The sequence below is a fragment of the Cyrtonyx montezumae genome, unplaced genomic scaffold, assembly GCF_038088225.1.
Source record: "Cyrtonyx montezumae isolate F1298 unplaced genomic scaffold, pur_monq_1.0 scaffold_180, whole genome shotgun sequence".
In the NCBI taxonomy this organism is placed as follows: domain Eukaryota; kingdom Metazoa; phylum Chordata; class Aves; order Galliformes; family Odontophoridae; genus Cyrtonyx; species Cyrtonyx montezumae.
The window spans coordinates 1-21,866 of NW_027071915.1; the positions used below are offsets into that span (position 1 = coordinate 1).

The 21,866-nt window shown below is 60.4% G+C and overlaps 2 protein-coding genes across 2 annotated transcripts; one reads left to right on the forward strand and one right to left on the reverse strand.

The window, feature by feature from the left end:
- Nucleotides 1-4,058: 4,058 nt before the first annotated feature.
- Nucleotides 4,059-12,309, reverse strand: LOC136047787 (rRNA 2'-O-methyltransferase fibrillarin-like). Its single transcript, XM_065735079.1, is given in 9 exon segments — nucleotides 4,059-4,454; nucleotides 4,456-4,497; nucleotides 6,430-6,542; nucleotides 7,791-7,923; nucleotides 8,962-9,132; nucleotides 10,154-10,248; nucleotides 10,696-10,860; nucleotides 11,775-11,846; nucleotides 12,296-12,309. Coding segments are annotated over 9 exon segments (1,197 nt in total). The 5' UTR covers nucleotides 12,306-12,309.
- A 1,150-nt stretch (nucleotides 12,310-13,459) lies between these two features.
- On the forward strand, nucleotides 13,460-16,324 carry LOC136047786 (cytochrome c oxidase subunit 6B1). Its single transcript, XM_065735078.1, has 4 exons — nucleotides 13,460-13,569; nucleotides 14,105-14,212; nucleotides 14,569-14,669; nucleotides 16,255-16,324. Exons 2-4 carry the CDS (start codon nucleotides 14,107-14,109, stop codon nucleotides 16,306-16,308), a joined length of 261 nt encoding a protein of 86 aa, XP_065591150.1. The 5' UTR covers nucleotides 13,460-13,569; nucleotides 14,105-14,106; the 3' UTR covers nucleotides 16,309-16,324.
- Nucleotides 16,325-21,866: the final 5,542 nt, after the last annotated feature.

Sequence of the window (21,866 nt, forward strand, 5' to 3'; positions counted from 1 at the left end):
ACTGGTCCAAACTGACCTATACCGGTCCAGGGTGACCTACGCTGGTCCCGAGGGCTCCATACTGGTCCCAACCGACCTACACCAATCCCGGTGAGGGTCACACCCGCTACCGCAGGGCCCACAGCGGCCCCCACCGCCGCCGCCACCGAGCAGAGAACCGCGAAACGAACCCCGGGACGGTTCCTGAGGGTGTGAGGAAGGCCCGGGAAGAAGAGAGGGAACGCGGCCCCGGCGAAAGGCCTCACCGGAGCCGGGGGAAGGCCCCGCCCGGAGGAAGCTCTCACCTGAGGCGGCGGCGCTGCGCAGAACGGAGGCGGTCGGCAGGTGGAGGCCTGCCGGGGGCCGGGGCCGGGCCGGGCCGGGCCGGGGCCGGGGGTCCGGCGGCGGCGCCCCGGGGATTTCCCAGTAATGCCACAGAAAATGGCGGCCACGAACAAACCGCCGCCGCCGCCAGGGCGCATGCGCGGCTCCGCCCCCCCCGCCTTGCGCGCTCGAAGGTGAAAGCCAATCGGAGCTCGGCAGCGCCGGGAAACGACCAATGGGAATGGAGAGAGGAGGTCTTCTGCCCGCCCGCCGATTCTCGATACGTCAACACCGCGCGCCGGCCCCCGCCCCGCCCAAGGGAGAGGGAAAGGGCGCCGCGGGCGGGGCGCATGCGCAGAAGGGAAAGGCGCAGACCGCGCCGCTGTGGGCGGTGAAGGGGGGCGTGGCCTCTGGAAAAGCCACGCCCCCTTGCGCCTCGGCCCCACCCCTTTCCCTGAGGCTCCGCCCTCTGAGGGGGTAATTAACGCTGTGGGAGGAGTAATTAACGAGCCCATGGGGGGAATTAAGAGCCCCCCGAGGGATCCAATCTTTCGCCAAAGGGTTTAATTAGCATTTCCATGTAATCTTGCCTCCAAAAAAGGGGTAATTAACGCCCCCAGCAACAAAAGAGGGTAATTAAACTCCCAAAGGGGCAATTAGTCGCCAGGAGTAACGAATCTGTAATGAAGGGGGTTAATTACCCCCACCCCAGAATACGAGCCTGCCCTCCCAGGGGGTAATTAAGCCTCCCCTGTAACGAATCTGCCCCCATAGGGAGTAATTAACGCCACCCAATAACGTACCTGCCCCGAAGGGATTAATTAGCACCCCCAATAACGAACCTGCCCCCGTAGGGATTAATTAGCGCCCCCCCAATAACGAACCTGCCCACGTAGGGATTAATTAGCGCCCCCCAATAACGAACCTGCCCCCGTAGGGATTAATTAGCACCCCCCAATAACGAACCTGCCCCCGTAGGGATTAATTAGCGCCCCTTCCCAATAACAAACCCTGCCCCTGTAGGGATTAATTAGCGCCCCCAATAACGAACCTGCCCCCGTAGGGATTAATTAGTGCCCCCCCCAGTAATGAACCTGCCCCTATAGGACACAATTACCCCCCCCAAATTACCCACGGAGGCCGTTAATTAACCCAATTAACATAATAATTAACACCCCCACCCCCCCCATTTTGTCGACGATCTCTCTTTTTTTTTTAATTATTATTTTTTTAATTAATTTTCCCTCCATTTTAATACAAAACGGCAGCAAAAAAATAAAAAATAAGAACCCCAAACTCGGGGGAATTCAGCCCAAAATTCAAAGGGGGGGGGGAGGGGGAGGGGGAGGGGGGAGGAGAGGGGAGGTGAAGGGGAGGGGGGAGGGGGATGGGGGAGGGGGAGGGGGAGGGGGAGGGGAAGGGGAGGGGGAAGGGGAGGGGGGAGGGGGAGGGAAGGGGAGGGGGAGGGGGGAGGGGAGGGGGGAGGGGAGGGGGGAGGGGAGGGGGGATGGGGAGGGGACACGAATTGATGTCACTTCTGCTTGGGAGGCGGCCCTGGGGACAGAGAGAGGATGTGTCACCCCCCCCCCACCCCCACACACTGTCACCTCCCCCTCATTGTCACCCCACCCCCCCCCCCCCCCCCCCCCCCCGTCACCTCCCCCCCCCACATTGTCACCCACTGTCCCCTCCCCCCCCCACTGTCCCCTCCCCCCCCCACTGTCCCCTCCCCCCCACTGTCACCACGCCCCGAGTCACCTCCCCCCCCAACTGTCAACCCCTCCCCCATTGTCACCTCCCCACTGTCACCCACTGTCCCCTCCCCCCCACTGTCACCTCCCCAGTCACCTCCCCCCCCCCCCCCGTCACCCACTGCCACCCCCCCCACTGTCCCCTCCCCCCCACTGTCACCCACTGCCACCCCCCCCACTGTCACCATCCCCCCATCGTCACTCCCCCCAGTCCCCTCCCGCCCCAGTCCCCTCCCCCCCACTGTCCCTCCCCCCACTGTCACCCCAGGTGTCCCCCTCATTGCCCCCCCCACCATTACCCCTCCCCCCACTGTCCCCTCTCCCCCCCCCAGTCCCCTCCCCCACTGTCCCCTCCCCCCCCCACTGTCCCCTCCCCCCCCCAGTCCCCTCCCCCCCACTGTCACCCCAGGTGTCCCCTCATTGCCCCCCCCCACTGTCCCCTCCCCCCCACCACCGTCACCCCCTCATTATCACCCACCCCTCCCCCACCCCAGTGTACCCCCCTTCCATTTCCAGCAGCTCCCAGTTTGCTCCCAGTCCCTCCCAGTTTACTCCCAGTCCCTCCCAGTTTGCACCAGTCCCTCCCAGTTTGCCCCAATCTGCCCCAGTTCTGCCCCCAGCTTGTCCCAGCTTGTCCCAGTTTGCTCCCAGTATATCCAGTTAGCTCCCAGTCCGTCCCAGTTAGCCCCATGCCCCCCCAGTTTGCTCCCAGTTTGCTCCCAGTCCATCCCAGTTTGCTCCCAGTCCATCCCAGTTTGCTCCCAGTCCCCTCCCAGTTTGCCCCAATCTGCCCCAGTTCTGCCCCCAGCTTGTCCCAGTTTGCTCCCAGCCAGTTAGCTCCCAGTCTGTCCCAGTCCCCCCCCCACCCCACCGGTAGAACGCCGACCACCATGGCGTGGTCTCACTCCTTGCTCCCAGTCCCTCCCAGTTTGTCCCAGTCCTCCCAGTATGCCCCAATCTGCCCCAGTTCTGCCCCCAGCTTGTCCCAGCTTGTCCCAGTTTGCTCCCAGTCTCTCCCAGTTTGCTCCCAGTCCCTCCCAGTTTGCTCCCAGTCCCTCCCAGCTTGTCCCAGTCTCTCCAGTTAGCTCCCAGTCCCTCCAGTTTGCTCCCAGTCTCTCCCAGTTAGCTCCCAGTCCCTCCCAGTTTGACCCAATCCGCCTCCAGCTTGTCCCAGTCCCTCCCAGTTTGCCCCAGTCCCTCCCAGTTTACTCCCAGTCCCTCCCAGTTTACTCCCAGTCCCTCCCAGTATGCCCCAGTCCACCTCCAGTTTGTCCAGTCCCTCCCAGTTTGCTCCAGTCCCTCCCAGTTTGCCCCAGTCCCTCCCAGTTTGCCCCAGTCCCTCCCAGTTTACTCCCTCAGTCCCTCCCAGTTTACTCCCAGTCCATCCCAGTTTGCTCCCAGTCCCTCCCAGTTTGCCCCAATCTGCCCCAGTTCTGCCCCCAGCTTGTCCCAGTTTGCTCCCAGTTAGCTCCCAGTCTGTCCCAGTCCCCCCCCCACCCACCGGTAGACGCCGACCACCATGGCGTGGTCTCACTCCTTGCTCCCAGTCCCTCCCAGTTTGTCCCAGTCCCTCCCAGTATGCCCCAATCTGCCCAGTTCTGCCCCCAGCTTGTCCCAGCTTGTCCCAGTTTGCTCCCAGTCTCTCCCAGTTTGTGCTCCCAGTCCCTCCCAGTTTGCTCCAGTCCCTCCCAGCTTGTCCCAGTCTCTCCCAGTTAGCTCCCAGTCCCTCCCAGTTTGCTCCCAGTCTCTCCCAGTTAGCTCCCAGTCCCTCCCAGTTTGACCCCAATCCGCCTCCAGCTTGTCCCAGTCCCTCCCAGTTTGCCCCAGTCCCTCCCAGTTTACTCCCAGTCCCTCCCAGTTTACTCCCAGTCCCTCCCAGTATGCCCCAATCCACCTCCAGTTTGTCCCAGTCCCTCCCAGTTTGCTCCAGTCCCTCCCAGTTTGCCCCAGTCCCTCCCAGTTTGCCCCAGTCCCTCCCAGTTTTACTCCCAGTCCCCTCCCAGTTTACTCCCAGTCCCTCCCAGTTTGCACCAGTCCCTCCCAGTTTGCCCCAATCTGCCCCAGTTCTGCCCCCAGCTTGTCCCAGTTTGCTCCCAGTTTGCTCCCAGTCCATCCCAGTCCCCCCCCCCCACCGGTAGACGCCGACCACCACAGCGTGGTCTCACTCCTTGCTCCCAGTCCCTCCCAGTTTGCCCCAATCTGCCCCAGTTCTGCCCCCAGCTTGTCCCAGTTTGCTCCCAGTATAATCCCAGTTAGCTCCCAGTCCGTCCCAGTCCCCCCCCCACCCACCGGTAGAAGCGACACGCCGACCACCACGGCGTGGTCGCGCTCGTAGGGCTCCAGCGTCAGCTGCTCCTGCGGCCTCATGTTCTCCTGCTGCATCTTCCGCACCTCCGACGCCAAACACCGCTTCCGGCGCCGCCGTCGAATCGATGCAGTTCGCCTGGGGGGGGGGGGGGGACGAGTTAATTAGCGGGAGTCATGTTAATTAGGGGGGGTCGGGGGGGGTTAATTGGAAGGGGGAGGTGTGGATTGGGATGGGGAAGTGGATTGGGGTAGGGGTGAAGGGGATGGGAGTTGGGGGGGGATTAATAGGGGGAGAAAGGATGGGGGGGTAATATTAATTGGGGGGGTGATATTAATTGGGGGGGGGTGATATTATTGGGGGGGGTGATATTAATTGGGGGGTTTGATATTAATTGGGGGGGTGATATTAATTGGGGGGGTGATATTAATTGGGGTAGGGGTGAAGGGGATGGCTGGGAGTTGGGGGGGGATTAATAGGGGGAGAAAGGATGGGGGGTAATATTAATTGGGGGGGTAATATTAATTGGGATAGGGGTAATATTAATTGGGATAGGGGTAATATTAATTGGGATAGGGGTAATATTAATTGGGATAGGGGTAATATTAATTGGGATAGGGGTGAAGGGATGGCTGGGAGTTGGGGGGGGATTAATAGGGGGAGAAAGGATGGGGGGGTAATATTAATTGGGGGTTAATATTAATTGGGGATGATTAATATTAATTGGGGGGTAATATTAATTGGGGGGTAATATTAATTGGGGGGTAATATTAATTGGGGGGGTAATATTAATCGGGATAGGGGTGAAGGGAATGGCTGAGAAGTTAGAGAAGAAATTAATATAAGAAGAAATGACGGGGGGGCTAATGTTAATTGGGGGGGTAATATTAATTGGGGGGGTGATATTAATTGGGGGGGTGATATTAATTGGGATAGGGGTGAAGGTGATGGTTGGGGAGTTAGAGCAGGGATTAATAGGGGGAGAAATGATGGGGGGGTAATATTAATTGGGGGGTTAATATTAATTGGGGGATTAATATTAATTGGGGGATTAATATTAATTGGGGGATTAATATTAATTGGGGGATTAATATTAATTGGGGTGGGTCAGAGGTTGATTGGGTCAGCTCCCAGTGCCCCATACTGGTCAGTTCTCCATACTGGTCAGCTCCCAGTGCCCCATACTGGTCAGCTCCTCATACTGGTCAGCTCCCAGTGCCCCATACTGGTCAGTTCTCCATACTGGTCAGCTCCCAGTGCCCCATACTGGTCAGTTCTCCATACTGGTCAGCTCCCAGTGCCCCATACTGGTCAGCTCCCAGTGCCCCATACTGGTCAGTTCTCCATACTGGTCAGCTCCCAGTGCCCCATACTGGTCAGTTCTCCATACTGGTCAGCTCCCAGTGCCCCATACTGGTCAGGTCCTCGTACTGGTCAGCTCCCAGTGCCCCATACTGGTCAGTTCTCCATACTGGTCAGCTCCCAGTGCCCCATACTGGTCAGCTCCTCATACTGGTCAGCTCCCAGTGCCCCATACTGGTCAGTTCTCCATACTGGTCAGCTCCCAGTGCCCCATACTGGTCAGTTCTCCATACTGGTCAGCTCCCAGTGCCCCATACTGGTCAGTTCTCCATACTGGTCAGCTCCCAGTGCCCCATACTGGTCAGCTCCCAGTGCCCCATACTGGTCAGTTCTCCATACTGGTCAGCTCCCAGTGCCCCATACTGGTCAGTTCTCCATACTGGTCAGCTCCCAGTGCCCCATACTGGTCAGGTCCTCGTACTGGTCAGCTCCCAGTGCCCCATACTGGTCAGTTCTCCATACTGGTCAGCTCCCAGTGCCCCATACTGGTCAGTTCTCCATACTGGTCAGCTCCCAGTGCCCCATACTGGTCAGTTCTCCATACTGGTCAGCTCCCAGTGCCCCATACTGGTCAGTTCTCCATACTGGTCAGCTCCCAGTGCCCCATACTGGTCAGTTCTCCATACTGGTCAGCTCCCAGTGCCCCATACTGGTCAGGTCCTCATACTGGTCAGCTCCCAGTGCCCCATACTGGTCCTGGCTCGTTACCTTAATGGAGATAACGAAGTGGCCGCCGTTGCGGAGGAAATTATGGGCGTTGAGGGCGACGATGCGCGACTGATCCGGCTGTGCCACATCAGCGAAGATGACGTCCACCATCCCTGGGGACCGACCCCAAAATCAGACTTCCCAACCCCAAAATCCATCTTCCCGACCCCAAAATCCATCTTCCCGACCCCAAAATCCCCCAAAGATCACCAACCCCAAACCAGAACCTCCATCACAACACAATCAACCGCCTCCGGACCCCAAGATCCCAAAATATCCACCCCAAATTCCAAAATATCTCCCCCCCAAATCCCATAAATGTCACCCAGAGCCTCAAATTGGTCTTTCTGACCCCAAATCTGCCCTTCCAGGACCCCAAAATCCCCCAAGAACCCAAAGATCCCCAACACCAACACAACCAACTGCCTCCCAACCCCAACATCCCAAAATATCCACCAAAAATCCCCCCAAAATATCCCACCCCCCCAAAAAAAAACCCCCAAAGATGTGACTCAGACCCTCCCCAGACCCCACAATTGCTCTTTCTGACCCCAAATCTGCCCTTCCAGGACCCCAAAATCCCCCAAGAACCCAAAGATCCCCAACACCAACACAACCAACCGCCTCCCGACCCCAACATCCCAAAATATCCACCAAAAATCCCCCTCAAAATATCCCACCCCCCCAAAAAAAACCCCAAAGATGTGACTCAGACCCTCCCCAGACCCCACAATTGCTCTTTCTGACCCCAAATCTGCCCTTCCAGGACCCCAAAATCCCCCAAGAACCCAAAGATCCCCCAACCCCTCCCAGATCCACCACACAATACAACCAACCGCCTCCGGACCCCAACATCCCAAAATATCCCCCAAAAATCCCCCAAATCCCAAAATATCTCCCCCCCAAAACCCCAAAGATGTGACTCAGACCCTCCCCAGACCCCACAATTGCTCTTTCTGACCCCAAATCTGCCCTTCCAGGACCCCAAAATCCCCCAAGAACCCAAAGATCCCCAACACCAACACAACCAACTGCCTCCCAACCCCAACATCCCAAAATATCCACCAAAAATCCCCCCAAAATATCCCACCCCCCCCCAAAAAAAAACCCCAAAGATGTGACTCAGACCCTCCCCAGACCCCATAACTGCTCTTTCTGACCCCAAATCTGCCCTTCTAGGACCCCAAAATCCCCCAAGAACCCAAAGATCCCCCAACCCCTCCCAGATCCACCACACAATACAACCAACCGCCTCCGGACCCCAACATCCCAAAATATCCCCCAAAAATCCCCCAAATCCCAAAATATCCCCCCCCAAAATGTCACCCAGACCCCAAAACCGCCCCCTCCTCCCCCCTCACCTATGAGCATGCGGTACTTGTGGGGGTGCCGCGCGTCCTCGATGACGGGGATGACGTTGGTCCTCTTCTTGGCCACGTTGATGAGGTCCCGACCCGAACGGTGCGAGAACTCCACCGCGTACACCAAACCCTCCTGGGGACAGCGGTGTCACCTCCCCCCCACCCCCACCCCCCAAATGGGGACATCTGTGGTGGCCCCGAGGTTGGAGATACCCCGACCCAGAACCCCAGAGGGACGTCCTCAAGATGCCACCCCGAGATCCAGAACCCTACAGAGATGTCCCCAAGGTGTCACCTCCACGTCCCCTTGACCCAACACCCTACAGAGACGTCCCCAAGATGCCACCTCAAGGTGTCCCCTAGACCCCAAACCCCAAAGATATGTCCCCAAGATGCCACCTCCGTGCTCCCTTGACCCAGAACCCCAAAGAAATGTCCCCAAGATGCCACCTCTACATCTCCTTGACCCACAACCCTACTGAGATGACCTCAAGATGCCACCTCGAGATCCAGAACCCTACAGAGATGTCCCCAAGGTGTCACCTCCACGTCCCCTTGACCCAGCACCCTACTGAGATGTCCCCAAGATGCCACCTCCACGTTCCCTTGACCCACAACCCTACTGAGATGTCCCCAAGGTGTCACCTCCACGTTCTCTTGACCCAGAACCCTACAGAGATGTCCCCAAGATGCCACCTCCGTGCTCCCTTGACCCAGAACCCTACTGAGATGACCTCAAGATGCCACCTCAAGATCCAGAACTCTAGAGATGTCTCCAAGATGCCACCTCAAGATGTCCCCTTGACCCCAAACCCCAAAGAAATGTCCCCAAGATGCCACCTCCGCGTCCCCTTGACCCACAACCCTACTGAGATGACCTCAAGATGCCACCTCCATGTCCCCCTGACCCAGGATCCTACACAGATGTCCCCAGGTGCCATCTCAAGGTGTCCCCTTGTCCCAAAACCCCAAAGAAATGTCCCCAAGATGCCACCTCCACATCCCCTTGACACAACACCCTACTGAGATGTCCCCAAGATGCCACCTCTACATCTCCTTGACCCACAACCCTACAGATGTCCCCAAGATGCCACCTCCATGTCTCCTTGACCCAGAACCCCACAGCGACGTCCCCAAGACGCCACCCCCGTTCTGTCCCCAAGCTCCTCACCGGTCCCACGATGTCCGAGACGTGTGACACCGTCGTCCCCGACGCCGCCCCGAGGTAGAGGACCTTCGCCCCGGGTCGGATGTGGATCTGATCGATGCCACCGAGGATGGCGGCCGCCAGCTTGGAGCGGAACGGGTTCCACGCGCGGTACTCCACTTTGGTGTCACCATCCTTTGGGAACGGGTGACACGTCAAGCGGACCGGTGTCACCCAGACCAACGTCACCCGAGATCGGTGCCACCCAGACCGGCGTCACCCAGGATTGGTGCCACCCAGATCGATGTCACCCAGACTGACGTCACCTGGACCAGTGTCACCCAGATCGATGTCACCCAGACTGGCATCACTTGGGATGGGGGTTACCCAGGATTGGGGTCACCCAGACTCGGTGTCACCTGGACCAGTGTCACCCGGACTGGCATCACTCAGGATCGGTGTCACCCAAGATCAGTATCACCCAGACTGACATCACCCAGGATTGGTGTCACCCGGACCAACATCACCCAGACTGGTGTCACCCGGGATCCGTGTCACCCAGACCAACATCACCCAGACTGGTGTCACCCAGATTGATGTCACCCGGGATCGGTGTCACCCAGACTGGTGTCACCCGGGATCTGTGTCACCCGGGATTGGTGTCACCTGGGATTGGTGTCACCCAGACTGGCATCACTTGGGATCGGTGACACCTGGGATCAGTATCACCCAGACTGACATCACCCAGGATTGGTGTCACCCGGACCAACATCACCCAGACTGGTGTCACCCGGGAACCGTGTCACCCAGATTGATGTCACCCGGGATCAATGTCACCCGGGATTGGTGTCACCCAGACTGGCATCACTCGGGATGGGTGTCACCCAGGATCAGTATCACCCAGACTGACATCACCCAGGATTGGTGTCACCCGGGACCGGTGTCACCTGGACCAACATCACCCAGACTGGTGTCACCTGTGATCTGTGTCACCCGTGATCCGTGTCACCCAGGATCCATGTCACCCGGGATTGGTGTCACCCAGATTGATGTCACCCAGGATCCGTGTCACCCAGGATTGGTGTCACCCGGACCAACATCACCCAGACCGACATCACCCGGGATCGGTGTCACCCGGGATCGACTCCACCTGGGATTGTTGTCACCCAGGACCGGTGTCACCCGGGATCAGTGTCACCCGGGACCGGTGTCACACCTCCACTGAGATCCTCTTCTCGCCATACACCGATTCCCCTGGCACCATGTTGCGGGTGACGAGCGCGTCCTCCTTCCCCCGGCAGATGAAGACGCCTGGAAAGGGGGAGGGGAGGGGGGATCTATGGGGCGGGACCCACAGCGGCCCCATAGATCCCCTTAACTACCTCACAGAGCCCACCTATCTGCCCCCCCCAGGCCCCCAAAGTGCCCCCAATTACCCCACAGATCACACACTCGATCCCCCAGACCTCCCCAATTGCCCCACACATCACACAATTGCCCCTCAGCCCCTCCCCCAATTGCACCCCCCCCCTCCAACGGCCTCCAATTGCCCCCCACACCCCAAACCGCCCCCAATTGCCCCGCACATCACACCATTGCACCCCAGACCCCCAAACTACCCCCAGTTGCCCCTCAACCCCACAAAATGCCCCCCAGATCACACAATTGCCCCCCCCCCGGGCCCCCAAACTGCCCTCAATTGCCCCCCAGTCCCTCCAAATACCCTCCAGATCACACAACTGCCCCCCAGCCCCTCACCTTCGTGTCGATGGGGCTCCACTGTCACTTTTTTGCCCCCCTTGAAGCCCCCCCGGCCTCCGCCGCGCCCCCCCCGGCCCCCCCGGCCGGGTCCTCCTCTTCCTCTGCCCCCAAAACCACCGCGGCCGCCACCACCACCGCCCCCGGGGGACTTAAAACCACCACCTGTGGGGAGAGAACAGCGTGGGCATCGGGAACTGGGGGGACTGGGAGAACTGGGAGGGGAGCTGGGGGCAACTGAGAGGGGAGCTGGGGGAGGAGTAGGGGGAACTGGGCTTACTGGGGGCACTAGGAGGGGAGTAGGGGGGAACTGGGCTTACTGGGGGCACTGGGAGGGGCACTGGGAGGGGAGTAGGGGGGAACTGGGCTTACTGGGGGCACTGGGAGGGGCACTGGGAAGAGAGTAAGGGGGAACTGGGCTTACTGGGGGCACTGGGAGGGGCACTGGGAAGAGAGTAAGGGGGAACTGGGCTTACTGGGGGCACTGGGAGGGGAGTAGCGGGGAACTGGGCTTACTGGGGGCACTGGGAGGGGAGTAGCGGGGAACTGGGCTTACTGGGGGCACTGGGAGGGGAGTAGGGGGGAACTGGGCTTACTGGGGGCACTGGGAGGGGCACTGGGAGGGGAGTAGGGGGGAACTGGGCTTACTGGGGGCACTGGGAGGGGAGTAGGGGGGAACTGGGCTTACTGGGGGCACTGGGAGGGGAGTAGGGGGGAACTGGGCTTACTGGGGGCACTGGGAGGGGAGTAGGGGGGAACTGGGCTTACTGGGGGCACTGGGAGGGGAACTGGGCTTACTGGGAGGAGAAGGAGGGTGCAGCCAGGCTTACTGGGGGTACTGGGAGAGAAAATGGGGTGGGAACTGGAAGCAACTGGGCTTACTGGGGGGACCAGGAGAAGCAATGGGGAGGGGGGGGGTTGGGGGTGGGCTGGGAATTACTGAGCAAACTGGAAGGGGGTTAGAAAGCAACTGGGCAAACTGGGAAAAAAAAAAATCACAAGAGACACTGGGAACTTCGGCCCCGACTCCGGTGCGTGCGTACTGGGAGCACTGGGTATACTGGGAAGGCGGTACTCACCTCGGCCCCCCCGGAAACCACCACGTCCCCCCCGGTCCCCGAAGCCACCGCGACCCCCACGGGGGCTGAAACCTGAGGGGAGGGGGAGAGGCCTCCCAGTAACCCCACCAGTATCCTCCCAGTCCCTCCCAGTTACCCCCCCACCTCCCAGTAACCCCCCAGTATCCTCCCAGTCCCTCCCAGTTCCCGCCAATCATCCTCCAGTGCCTCCCAGTAACCCCCCCCACCCCCAGTTCCTCCCAGTAACCCCCCAGTATCCTCCCAGATCCCCCCACCACCCCCCAGTATCGTCCCAGTAGCCCCCCAGCAACACCCCACTCCCTCCCAGTGCTTCCCAGTCCCTCCCAGTACCACCCCACTTCCCTCCCAGTAACCCCCAGTAAAGCCCCAGCGCCCCCCAACCCCTCCCATTAAGGGCCCCAACCCCTCCCAGTAACACCGCAGCTCCCCCTCGACCCCCTCCCTTCGCTCCCAGTCCCTCCCAGTGCCTCCCAGTATCACCAGTACTCCCAGTAACCCACCAGGCCGCATCCTGACGTCCTCGCACGCCGCGCGCAGATTGCCGGAACCGGAAACGATCTCCCCTAGGCCGACTTCCAGTCCCGCCCCTTTCAGGGCAAGACGCATGCGCAGAATCCTCGAAGAGGAACAACCGGGCGGAAGTGAGGGTGAGGTTGCGGGGTCCTAGTGCCCGGCGGGGGAACGGAAATGGGGTTTGGGGTTCGTTTGGGTGCAGGAGTGGGTTATTTATTTGGGATAGGGAGGTACTTGGGGGCGTTTGAAGGCAGAAATTGGGGTATCTGGGGACAAAGTTGAGCAATTTGGGGTTCTAGGAGGGGAAATGGGGTATGGTTGGAGTGTTTTGGGGGGTCGTGGGGGGTATTTAGGGTGAGAGATGGGGTATTTAGGGGGAGCGTGGGGGCAGGAGTGGGATTTTTAGGGGAGTCCTGGGGGTGTTTGGCAAGAGTTGGTGTCTTTTGGGGATGTGGGGGTTGTTTAGGGGCAGGAATTGAGTTTTTGGGGGGTCCAGGAGGGGATCTGGGGGCAGGGGTGGGGGTATTTAGGGTTTTAGAGGGGGGCTGGGGGCTGGTATGGGGTATTCTGATGGACTTGGGGGCATTTGGGGACAAGGACAGGGTGTTCAGGGATGTGGGGGGCATTTAGGGGGTACCTAGGAACAGGGATGGGGTATTTGGGGGACGTGGGGGGGGCATTTAGGGGCAGGGATGGGGCATTTTTGAGGTACTTGGGTGCCTTTTTTGGGGCAGCGAAAGTGAATTGGGCTATTTTGGGGTTATTTGGGGGCTTTGGCGACGCTTAAGACACTGAGAACGAGTATGAGGAACATAAAGAGCGTTTTGGGGTCGGTTTAGGGGCGTTTTGGGGCCGTTCTGAAGTATTTAGGGGTCGGATCAGAGCATTTAGAGACACTGCGGGGTTACGGATGTTTTAAGGGGCGCTCTGGGGCTGCTTCGAGGTGTTTCGGATCCATTTCGGGGCATTTTGTGCACTAGCAGTGATTACGAGTGCGATAAAGAGCATTTTGGGGCCATCTGAGCCATTTTTGGGGCGACGGAGGTCCCCGCCGCCGCTTTCCTCCCGCCGCAGTCCTCCAGAGCTCAGCCCCTCCCTTTCCGTGGGGCGCTCTACCCTCCGCGCCTCTATGGTGTCCCCCTTGCTGCGCCACGAATTGTGCCGTCACTTCCGGCGGCGCTCTGCGCGACGCGTCTCGGTTGTTCCGTCTCGGGGGCGGCAGTGGTGGTGAAAGTCACTTTGACGGGAACGGCGGCGGACGGTGACTGGGAGCGCCGGGGGGGACACCGGGGCCTTACCGGGGGCGCCGGGGAGGGCACCGGGGCCTTACCGGGGGCGCCGGGGAGGGCACCGGGGCCTTACCGGGGGCGCCGGGGAGGGCACCGGGGCCTTACCGGGAGCGCCGGGGAGGGCACCGGGGCCTTACCGGGAGCGCCGGGGGGGACACCGGGGTCTTACCGGGAGCGCCGGGGAGGGCACCGAGGCCTTACCGGGGGCGCCGGGGAGGGCGCCGGGGCCTTACCGGGGGCGCTGGGGCCTTACCGGGGCCTTACCGGGAGCGCTGGGAAAGGTCCTGCTGCCTTACTGGGGGCACTGGGAAGGGTCCTGCTGCCTTACTGGGGGCACTGGGAAAGGTCCTGCTGCCTTACTGGGGGCACTGGGAAACACCATAATCCCCTCGAGGGCGCACAGCAGGATCCCTTAGTTCTCCCCCCCGCCCTTCCCCTCCTCCACCCTTCCCCTCCTCCACCCCAATTAATCAGTCACTAATTGCTGCCGCTCATTAACGCCCGCAGCCATGGCCGAGGACATCCGAACCAAACTGGAGCGCTACAAAACCGCTCCGTTCGACAGCCGCTTCCCCAACCAGAACCAGACCAGGAACTGCTGGCAGAACTACCTGGGTACACACCACTTCCTCCCCCCCCCCCCCCTCCCTCTCCCCTCTCCCTCCCCCCCTCCCCCTCCCTTTCCCCTCTCCCTCCCTTTCCCCTCTCCTTTCCCCTCTCCTTTCCCCTCTCCCTCCCCCCCTCCCCCTCCCTTTCCCCTCTCCCTCCCCCCCTCCCCCTCCCTTTCCCCTCTCCCTCTCCCCCTCCCCCTCCCTTTCCCCTCTCCCCCTCCCCCTCCCTTTCCCCTCTCCCTCCCCCCCTCCCCCATTTCCTCTCTTCCTCCCTCCCCTCCCCCCGTTCCCTTCTCCCCTCCCCCCCCCTTTTTGGGGTCACCCCTGACCCCCATCTCCCCCCCCCCCACCCCATAACAGATTTCCACCGCTGCGAGAAAGCGATGGCGGCCAAAGGGGCGGATGCCACCCCGTGCCAGTGGTACTACCGCGTCTACAAATCCATCTGTCCCACCTCCTGGGTGAGTGTCACCTCCCCCCCCCCTTGGTGGCCCTCCGGGTGTCACCTCCCCCCCCCTCCCCCCCCCTTGGTGGCCCTCCGAGGACGTCCTCGTGGTCCTTGAGCTTTTTTCCTGGTGGGTGGGGGTTGGGTCCTCCTGCTTTGTCCCCACGCTTCTCTTGGGTGGGGGGCAGGTGGGACCCTCGTGGTGTCCCTCAGGTCCCCCATGGTGTCCCCGTGTCCTTCAGGTCCTTCCTGGTGTCCCCATGTCCCTCAGGTCCCCTTGGTGTCCTTTAGGTCCCCCATGGTGTCCCCACGTCCCTCAGGTCCCCCATGGTGTCCCCGCGTCCTTTAGGTCCCCCATGGTGTCCCCATGTCCCTCAGGTCCCCCATGGTGTCCCCGTGTCCTTTAGGTCCCCCATGATGTCCCCGTGTCCCTCAGGTCCCCCATGGTGTCCCCGTGTCCTTTAGGTCCTTCCTGGTGTCCCCATGTCCCTCAGGTCCCCTTGGTGTCCCTCAGGTCCTTCCTGGTGTCCCCATGGTGTCCCTCATGTCCTCTAGGTCCTGGTGTCCCCACGTTGTCTCTCAGGTCCTTCTTGGTGTCCCCATGTCCCTCAGGTCCTTCCTGGTGTCCCCATGTCTCTCCGGTTCCCTGTGGTGTCCCTTAGGTCCTTCACGGTGTCCCCATGGTGTCCTCAGGTCCTTCCTGGTGTCCCCGTGTCCTTTAGGTCCTTCCTGGTGTCCCCATGTCCCTCAGGTCCCCCATGGTGTCTTCATGTCCTTTAGGTCCTTCCTGGTGTCCCCATGTCCCTCAGGTCCCCTTGGTGTCCCTCAGGTCCTTCCTGGTGTCCCCACAGTGTCCCTCATGTCCTCTAGGTCCTGGTGTCCCCACGGTGTCCCTCAGGTCCTTCCTGGTGTCCCCATGTCCCTCAGGTCCCCTTGGTGTCCCTCAGGTCCTTCCTGGTGTCCCCATGGTGTCCCTCATGTCCTCTAGGTCCTGGTGTCCCCACGGTGTCTCTCAGGTCCTTCTTGGTGTCCCCATGTCCCTCAGGTCCTTCCTGGTGTCCCCATGTCTCTCCGGTTCCCTGTGGTGTCCCTTAGGTCCTCCACGGTGTCCCCATGGTGTCCCCATGGTGTCCTCAGGTCCTTCCTGGTGTCCCCATGTCCCTCAGGTCCCCTTGGTGTCCCTCAGGTCCTTCCTGGTGTCCCCATGTCCCTCAGGTCCCCTTGGTGTCCCTCAGGTCCTTCCTGGTGTCCCCACAGTGTCCCTCATGTCCTCTAGGTCCTGGTGTCCCCATGGTGTCCCTCAGGTCCCCCATGGTGTCCCCAAGTCCTTTAGGTCCTTCCTGGTGTCCCCACAGTGTCCCAGGGGTCCGATTGTCCCCTCCAATGTCACCCCATCCCCCACAGTGTCCCAGGGGTCCCGTTGTCACCTCCAATGTCACCCCATCCCCCACAGTGTCCCAGGGGTCCCGCAGTGTCACCTCATCCCCAAAGACACCAACGTGGTGTCACTTCCCCCCCCCAGTGTCACTGTGTCCCCCCCCAATGTCGGTGGTGCCGTGTCCCCCCACTCACGTCCCTGTCCTCTCCGTGTCACCCCACAGGTGACAACGTGGGACGAGGCCCGCGAGGAGGGGACCTTCCCTGGCAAGATCTGAGCTCCGTTTGTGGTTTTGGGGTTGAGATGGGGGGGGGAATTCACCGTTGTCACCCGGGGGGGCGTTGGTGACAGAGGGTGACACACACCTGGTGGGGGAGGGGACACCGCTGTCACCGTGGGGCGGTGACACGGCCAATAAAGGGTTGAACTGGTGCTGAGTACGGCCCTGTTCTGTCCGTGGGGTGGGGGGGGGGGAGGGAAGAGGGACAGAGGCAGAAATCGAAGCGGAAGCGTTTTATTAATGAATTAAATTAATTAATTGGGAGGAGCAGGAGGCAGAGGGGGGGTCATGGTGCCAACGGGCTGAAGGAGATGGGCAGGTTCAAGGGCAGCAGCGACCACAGCGCTCCCGGAAGGTTTCCTGGTGGGGACACGTGGTCAGGACCATCTGTGGGTCCTCAGTTCATCCATCCTTCCACCGTCTGTGGTCCTTTATCCATCCGTCCATCATCCATCCATCCATCATCCATGGTTCCTCCATCCATCATCCATCCATCCATCCGTCATCCATCCATCCGTCATCCATCCATCCATCATCCATGGTTCCTCCATCCATGGTTCCTCCATCCATCATCCATAGTTCCTCAATCTATCCATCATCCATCCATCCATCACCCATGGTTCCTCCATCCATCCATCCATCATCCATCCATCATCCATGGTTCCTCCATCCATCCATCATCCATCCATCCATCATCCATCCATCCATCATCCATCCATCCATCATCCATCCATCCATCATCCATCCATCCATCATCCATCCATCCATCATCCATCCATCCATCATCCATCCATCCATCATCCATGGTTCCTCCATCCATCCATCATCCATGGTTCCTCCATCCATGGTTCCTCCATCCATCCATCATCCATGGTTCCTCCATCCATCCATCATCCATCCATCCATCCATCATCCATCCATCCATCATCCATGGTTCTTCCATCCATGGTTCCTCCCTCCATCCTCCCTCCATCCTCCATCCATCCACCATCCATGGTTCCTCCATCCATCCATCATTCATCCCTGGTTCCTCCCTCCATCCATCCTCCATCCTTCCACCATCTCTGATTCCTCCCTCCATCCATTCTTCATCCCTGGTTCCTCCCTCCATCCATTCTTCATCCCTGGTTCCTCCCTCCATCCATCCCTGGTCCCTCCCTCCCTCCATCCTCCCTCCCTCCCTGGTTCCTCCATCCACCCACCCACCCACCACCCATATTTTTTTCCACCTTCCCTCCATCCCTCCCCCACTGACATCTCCACTCTCCCATCTCCTCATCCCCCCACCCCAAATCTTCATCCTGTCCCCTTCACCTGGAGACAGGTCCCTCCTCATCAGTGTCGGGTGGGGGACGCAGCTGACCCCGGGTCGGCAGCCGGTGCCCGGCACGCACCACGAAGCTGTGGGTGACAAAAGGCTTTGGTGGGGACGTGGGGACGGACAAAATCATGGATGTCACGAGTGGGAGGAGAGGTGGGCAACGTCCTGGAAGGGGACATGGGCACGGAGAGACCGCGGTTGGGTTCTGGTGGTCTCAACCGCGGTTGGGTTCTGGTGGTCTCAACCGCGGTTGGGTTCTGGTGGTCTCAACCGCGGTTGGGTTCTGGTGGTCTCAACCGCGGTTGGGTTCTGGTGGTCTCAACCGCGGTTGGGTTCTGGTGGTCTCAACCGCGGTTGGGTTCTGGTGGTCTCAACCACGGTTGGGTTCTGGTGGTCTCAACCACGGTTGGGTTCTGGTGGTCTCAACCACGGTTGGGTTCTGGTGGTCTCAACCACGGTTGGGTTCTGGTGGTCTCACCATAGTTGGGTTCTGGTGGTCCCAACCACTGTTGGGTTATGGTGGTCTCACCGTAGTTGGTTTCTGGTGGCCTCAACCACGGTTGGGTCATGGTGGTCCCAACCACGGTTGGGTTCTGGTGGTCTCACCATAGTTGGTTTCTGGTGGTCCAGCCGTGGTTGGGTTCTGATGGTCTCAACCACGGTTGGTTTCTGGTGGTCCCACCACGGTTGGGTTCTGGTGGTCTCACCGTAGTTGGATTCCTACAGCCCCACCTCAACTGTCTTCTGATGTCCCCCCGCTTCCACCCTCCCCAAGCGGAGCCCCCAGGGCCACCTCCCACCCTCTCACCCCATATCCCCACGGTCCCCAACTCACGGCAGGTCCTGGGGATGCGCCACGGTCCCACGCGGACCTTGGCCTGGCGACAAGCGGCGTCGTAAGCTGCCAGGACCTCTCCAAGAGCATCCCTATCCCCAGGGGACTCACACAGCTCCCAGAGACAGATATCAAAGAAGATCCCGGGACGTACAGCCTCGTGACAGACCCCGAAAGGACCTCGGGGGTCCCGCAGGACGTCGCAGAGCTTGCTGTGGATGTATTCATTTTTGGGGGGCTGCCGACACGGGGGACATTTGGGACCGGGACACAGCCGGTGACACGTGGCCACCTTGTTTCGGTGGACGTGGTCGTTGTGGGGATGGCCGTCGAAATTCCCGCAGAGGCCGCAGGTGACGTTGCGATAGGAGGAGGGCACGGTGACAGCCAGCATGTCCGCGGGGCCGACGGTGACGCTGAGGCCGAAGTCGGTGACGAGGAGGATGGTGGCACCTTTGGGGGCCAGGCAGGCAGCCCGGCGTGGCAGGCAGAAGGGCAGTGGCACCGCGGAGCCGTCGACCTTTTGGGGGGTGGGATTTGGGGGGGTTGGGGGGGGGCTGGTCCTCATTGGCCAGCTCTTGTCCTCCATCCATCCATCCATCCATTTCCCTCCTTCCCTCCTTCCCTCCTTCCCTCCTTCCCTCCTTCCCTCCTTCCCTCCTTCCCTCCTTCCCTCCTTCCCTCCTTCCCTCCTTCCCTCCTTCCCTCCTTCCCTCCTTCCCTCCTTCCCTCCTTCCCTCCTTCCCTCCTCCCCCTGTGTCTCCAATCCTTTCCATCATTCTTCTCCCTCTCCACCTCCCCCTCCATCTCCCCCTCTCCTTCCATCTCCCCATATCCCCCTCCACCTCCCCCTCTATCCTTTCATCTCCCCCATATCACCTGCCCCCTCCTCATATTCCCCTTCATATCCCCCCCTCCATCTCCCCATATCCTCCTCCAACCCCCCCATATCCCTCTCCCTTTCCTCGTATTCCTCCCCCTCGATCCCCCCATCTCCTCATATCCCCTTCCATCTCCCCTCTATCCTTCCATCTCCCCCCATCTCCCCCTCCCTCTCCTCCTATTCTCCCTCATATCCCCCTCCATCTCCCCCATCTCCCCTTCCATCCTTCCATCTCCGTCTTCCATCTCCCCATACACCCCTCCAACCCCTCCATCCCCCCCCATACCCCCCTCCATCTCCCCCACAAGCCCTTCCCTCTCCTCCATACCCTCCCACTCCTCTCCTCTTCCTCCCCCTCCCCCCTTCCTCCTCCTCCTCCTCCTCCTCACCACCGCACGTTTCCCGGAGCTCAAAGCGAAGCGATGTCCATGCACAACGATGACGACGCTGCGATTGCTGCCCCCTCCCCGGGGGTCGGTGGCGGTCACCTCGAAAGGACGGTGGGCACCGTCCGCCCCACAGCTCCGTGCCACCACGTAGGTGCAGTTATCCCGAACAGCCACGGCCGCCCCATCGAAGCTTAGGTAGTGGTGCATCCCCACGGCCCTACAAGTCCCCGCGTTGACCGCCGTCGACGCCGCCCAACATTTTTTGCCCCCCCCGGGGGGGTCTTGGGGGGACACGCAGCCCTCGCGACACTCGGAGGCGCAGTACGGGACGCAGAGAGCGTAGCGGGTGCCCTGGGGGCAGTTGGGGGCTGTGGGGTGAAGGGGACGTTGAGGGAGGGGTCCTCGGTCCCTTTATTGAGGGTCGGGATCCCACTCAAGATGTCTGCAGCCCCTTTGGGACGTTGGGTTCTCCAGGGGGTTCTATGGGGCCATGTCTACGTCCCACCACCACTCTTGGGGTCTTGGGGTGCTCTATAGGGCCACAATCCCATCCCACCACCACCCTTGGGTTCTTGGGGTGCTCTATAGGGCCACAATCCCATCCTACCACCACCCTTGGGTTCTTGGGGTGCTCTATAGGGCCACAACCCCATCCCACCCCCACCCTTGGGTTCTTGGGGTGCTCTATGGGGTTTTGTCTCCATCCCACCACCACCCTTGGGTTCTTGGGGTGCTCTATGGGGCCACAACCCCATCCCACTACCACCCTTGGGTTCTTGGGGTGCTCTATAGGGCCACAACCCCATCCCACCACCACCCTTGCGTTCTTGGGGTGCTCTATGGGGCCACAACCCCATCCCACCACCACCCTTGGGTTCTTGGGGTGCTCTATAGGGCCACAACCCCATCCCACCACCACCCTTGGGTTCTTGGGGTGCTCTATGGGGTTTTGTCTCCGTCCCACCACCACCCTTGATTTCTTGGGGTGCTCTACATTCCCATGCCCCCACCCCACGGGAACCCACTCACCGCAGAACCCCGCGGACCTCCACTCCAGGACCTCCTTCCCCACCTCCTGGCAGGCGGCGACGTAGGCAGCGAGGACGCGGCAGACCCCATCGCGGTGACACCGATCCCCCATACAATCCCGGTAGTAAGTTTCGGGGTGCACCGCCTCGTGGCACAGCCGGAAGGGCCCATCCTTATCCAACAACACCCCACACTCCCGACCGTCGTCTCCATTCTCCCCCTCCCCGCATCCCAACCGGTCCTCGCACCCTTCCTCATCCCCGACTCGCCATCCTCTCGCCGGCGCCAGGTCGTTGCGGGGGTCCCCGTCGAAGTCCCCGCAGAGCCCGCAGAGTTGGCCACCGTAGGAGCTCGCCACCTGGATGCTCACCCTCCCGTGCTTCCCGTCGTAAGCTACTCGCAGCCCCGAGGGCGTCCGCAGCTCCACTTCCCACCCGCGCCGCTCCGCGCTCAGCGCCGAGTGCTTCGTGGTGTGGGGCAGGGAGATGGGCACTCCGTGGAGCTGGTGGGGGGAGCAGAAGGCTCGTTTGGCTCTTCTGGAGACCGTGGTGTTGCTACTTGTACTTTACTCGTGGTTTACACCTTGGCTTACTCACTTGCTGTCATGGTTGAGGTGCCCCTATAGCTCCATCTTTCCCATCTCCGTCCCATAGAGAGCACTCTTCAATCCTATACTTCCTCCTGGAGCCCGTTTCATCGCTACTCACTCTTTACTCATGGTTTACTCCTACCTTACAATTCACTCTTACTCTTTGGCTGTCCCCAGATCTCCACCCCTCCCCATCTCCATCCCACAGAGAGCACTCTTCAATCCTATACTTCCTCCTGGAGCCCGTTTCATCGCTACTCATACTTTACTCATGGTTTACTCCTACCTTACAATTCACTCTTACTCTTTGGCTGTCCCCAGATCTCCACCCCTCCCCATCTCCATCCCACAGAGAGCACTCTTCAATCCTATACTTCCTCCTGGAGCCCGTTTCATCGCTACTCATACTTTACTCATGGTTTACTCCTACCTTACAATTCACTCTTACTCTTTGGCTGTCCCCAGATCTCCACCCCTCCCCATCTCCATCCCACAGAGAGCACTCTTCA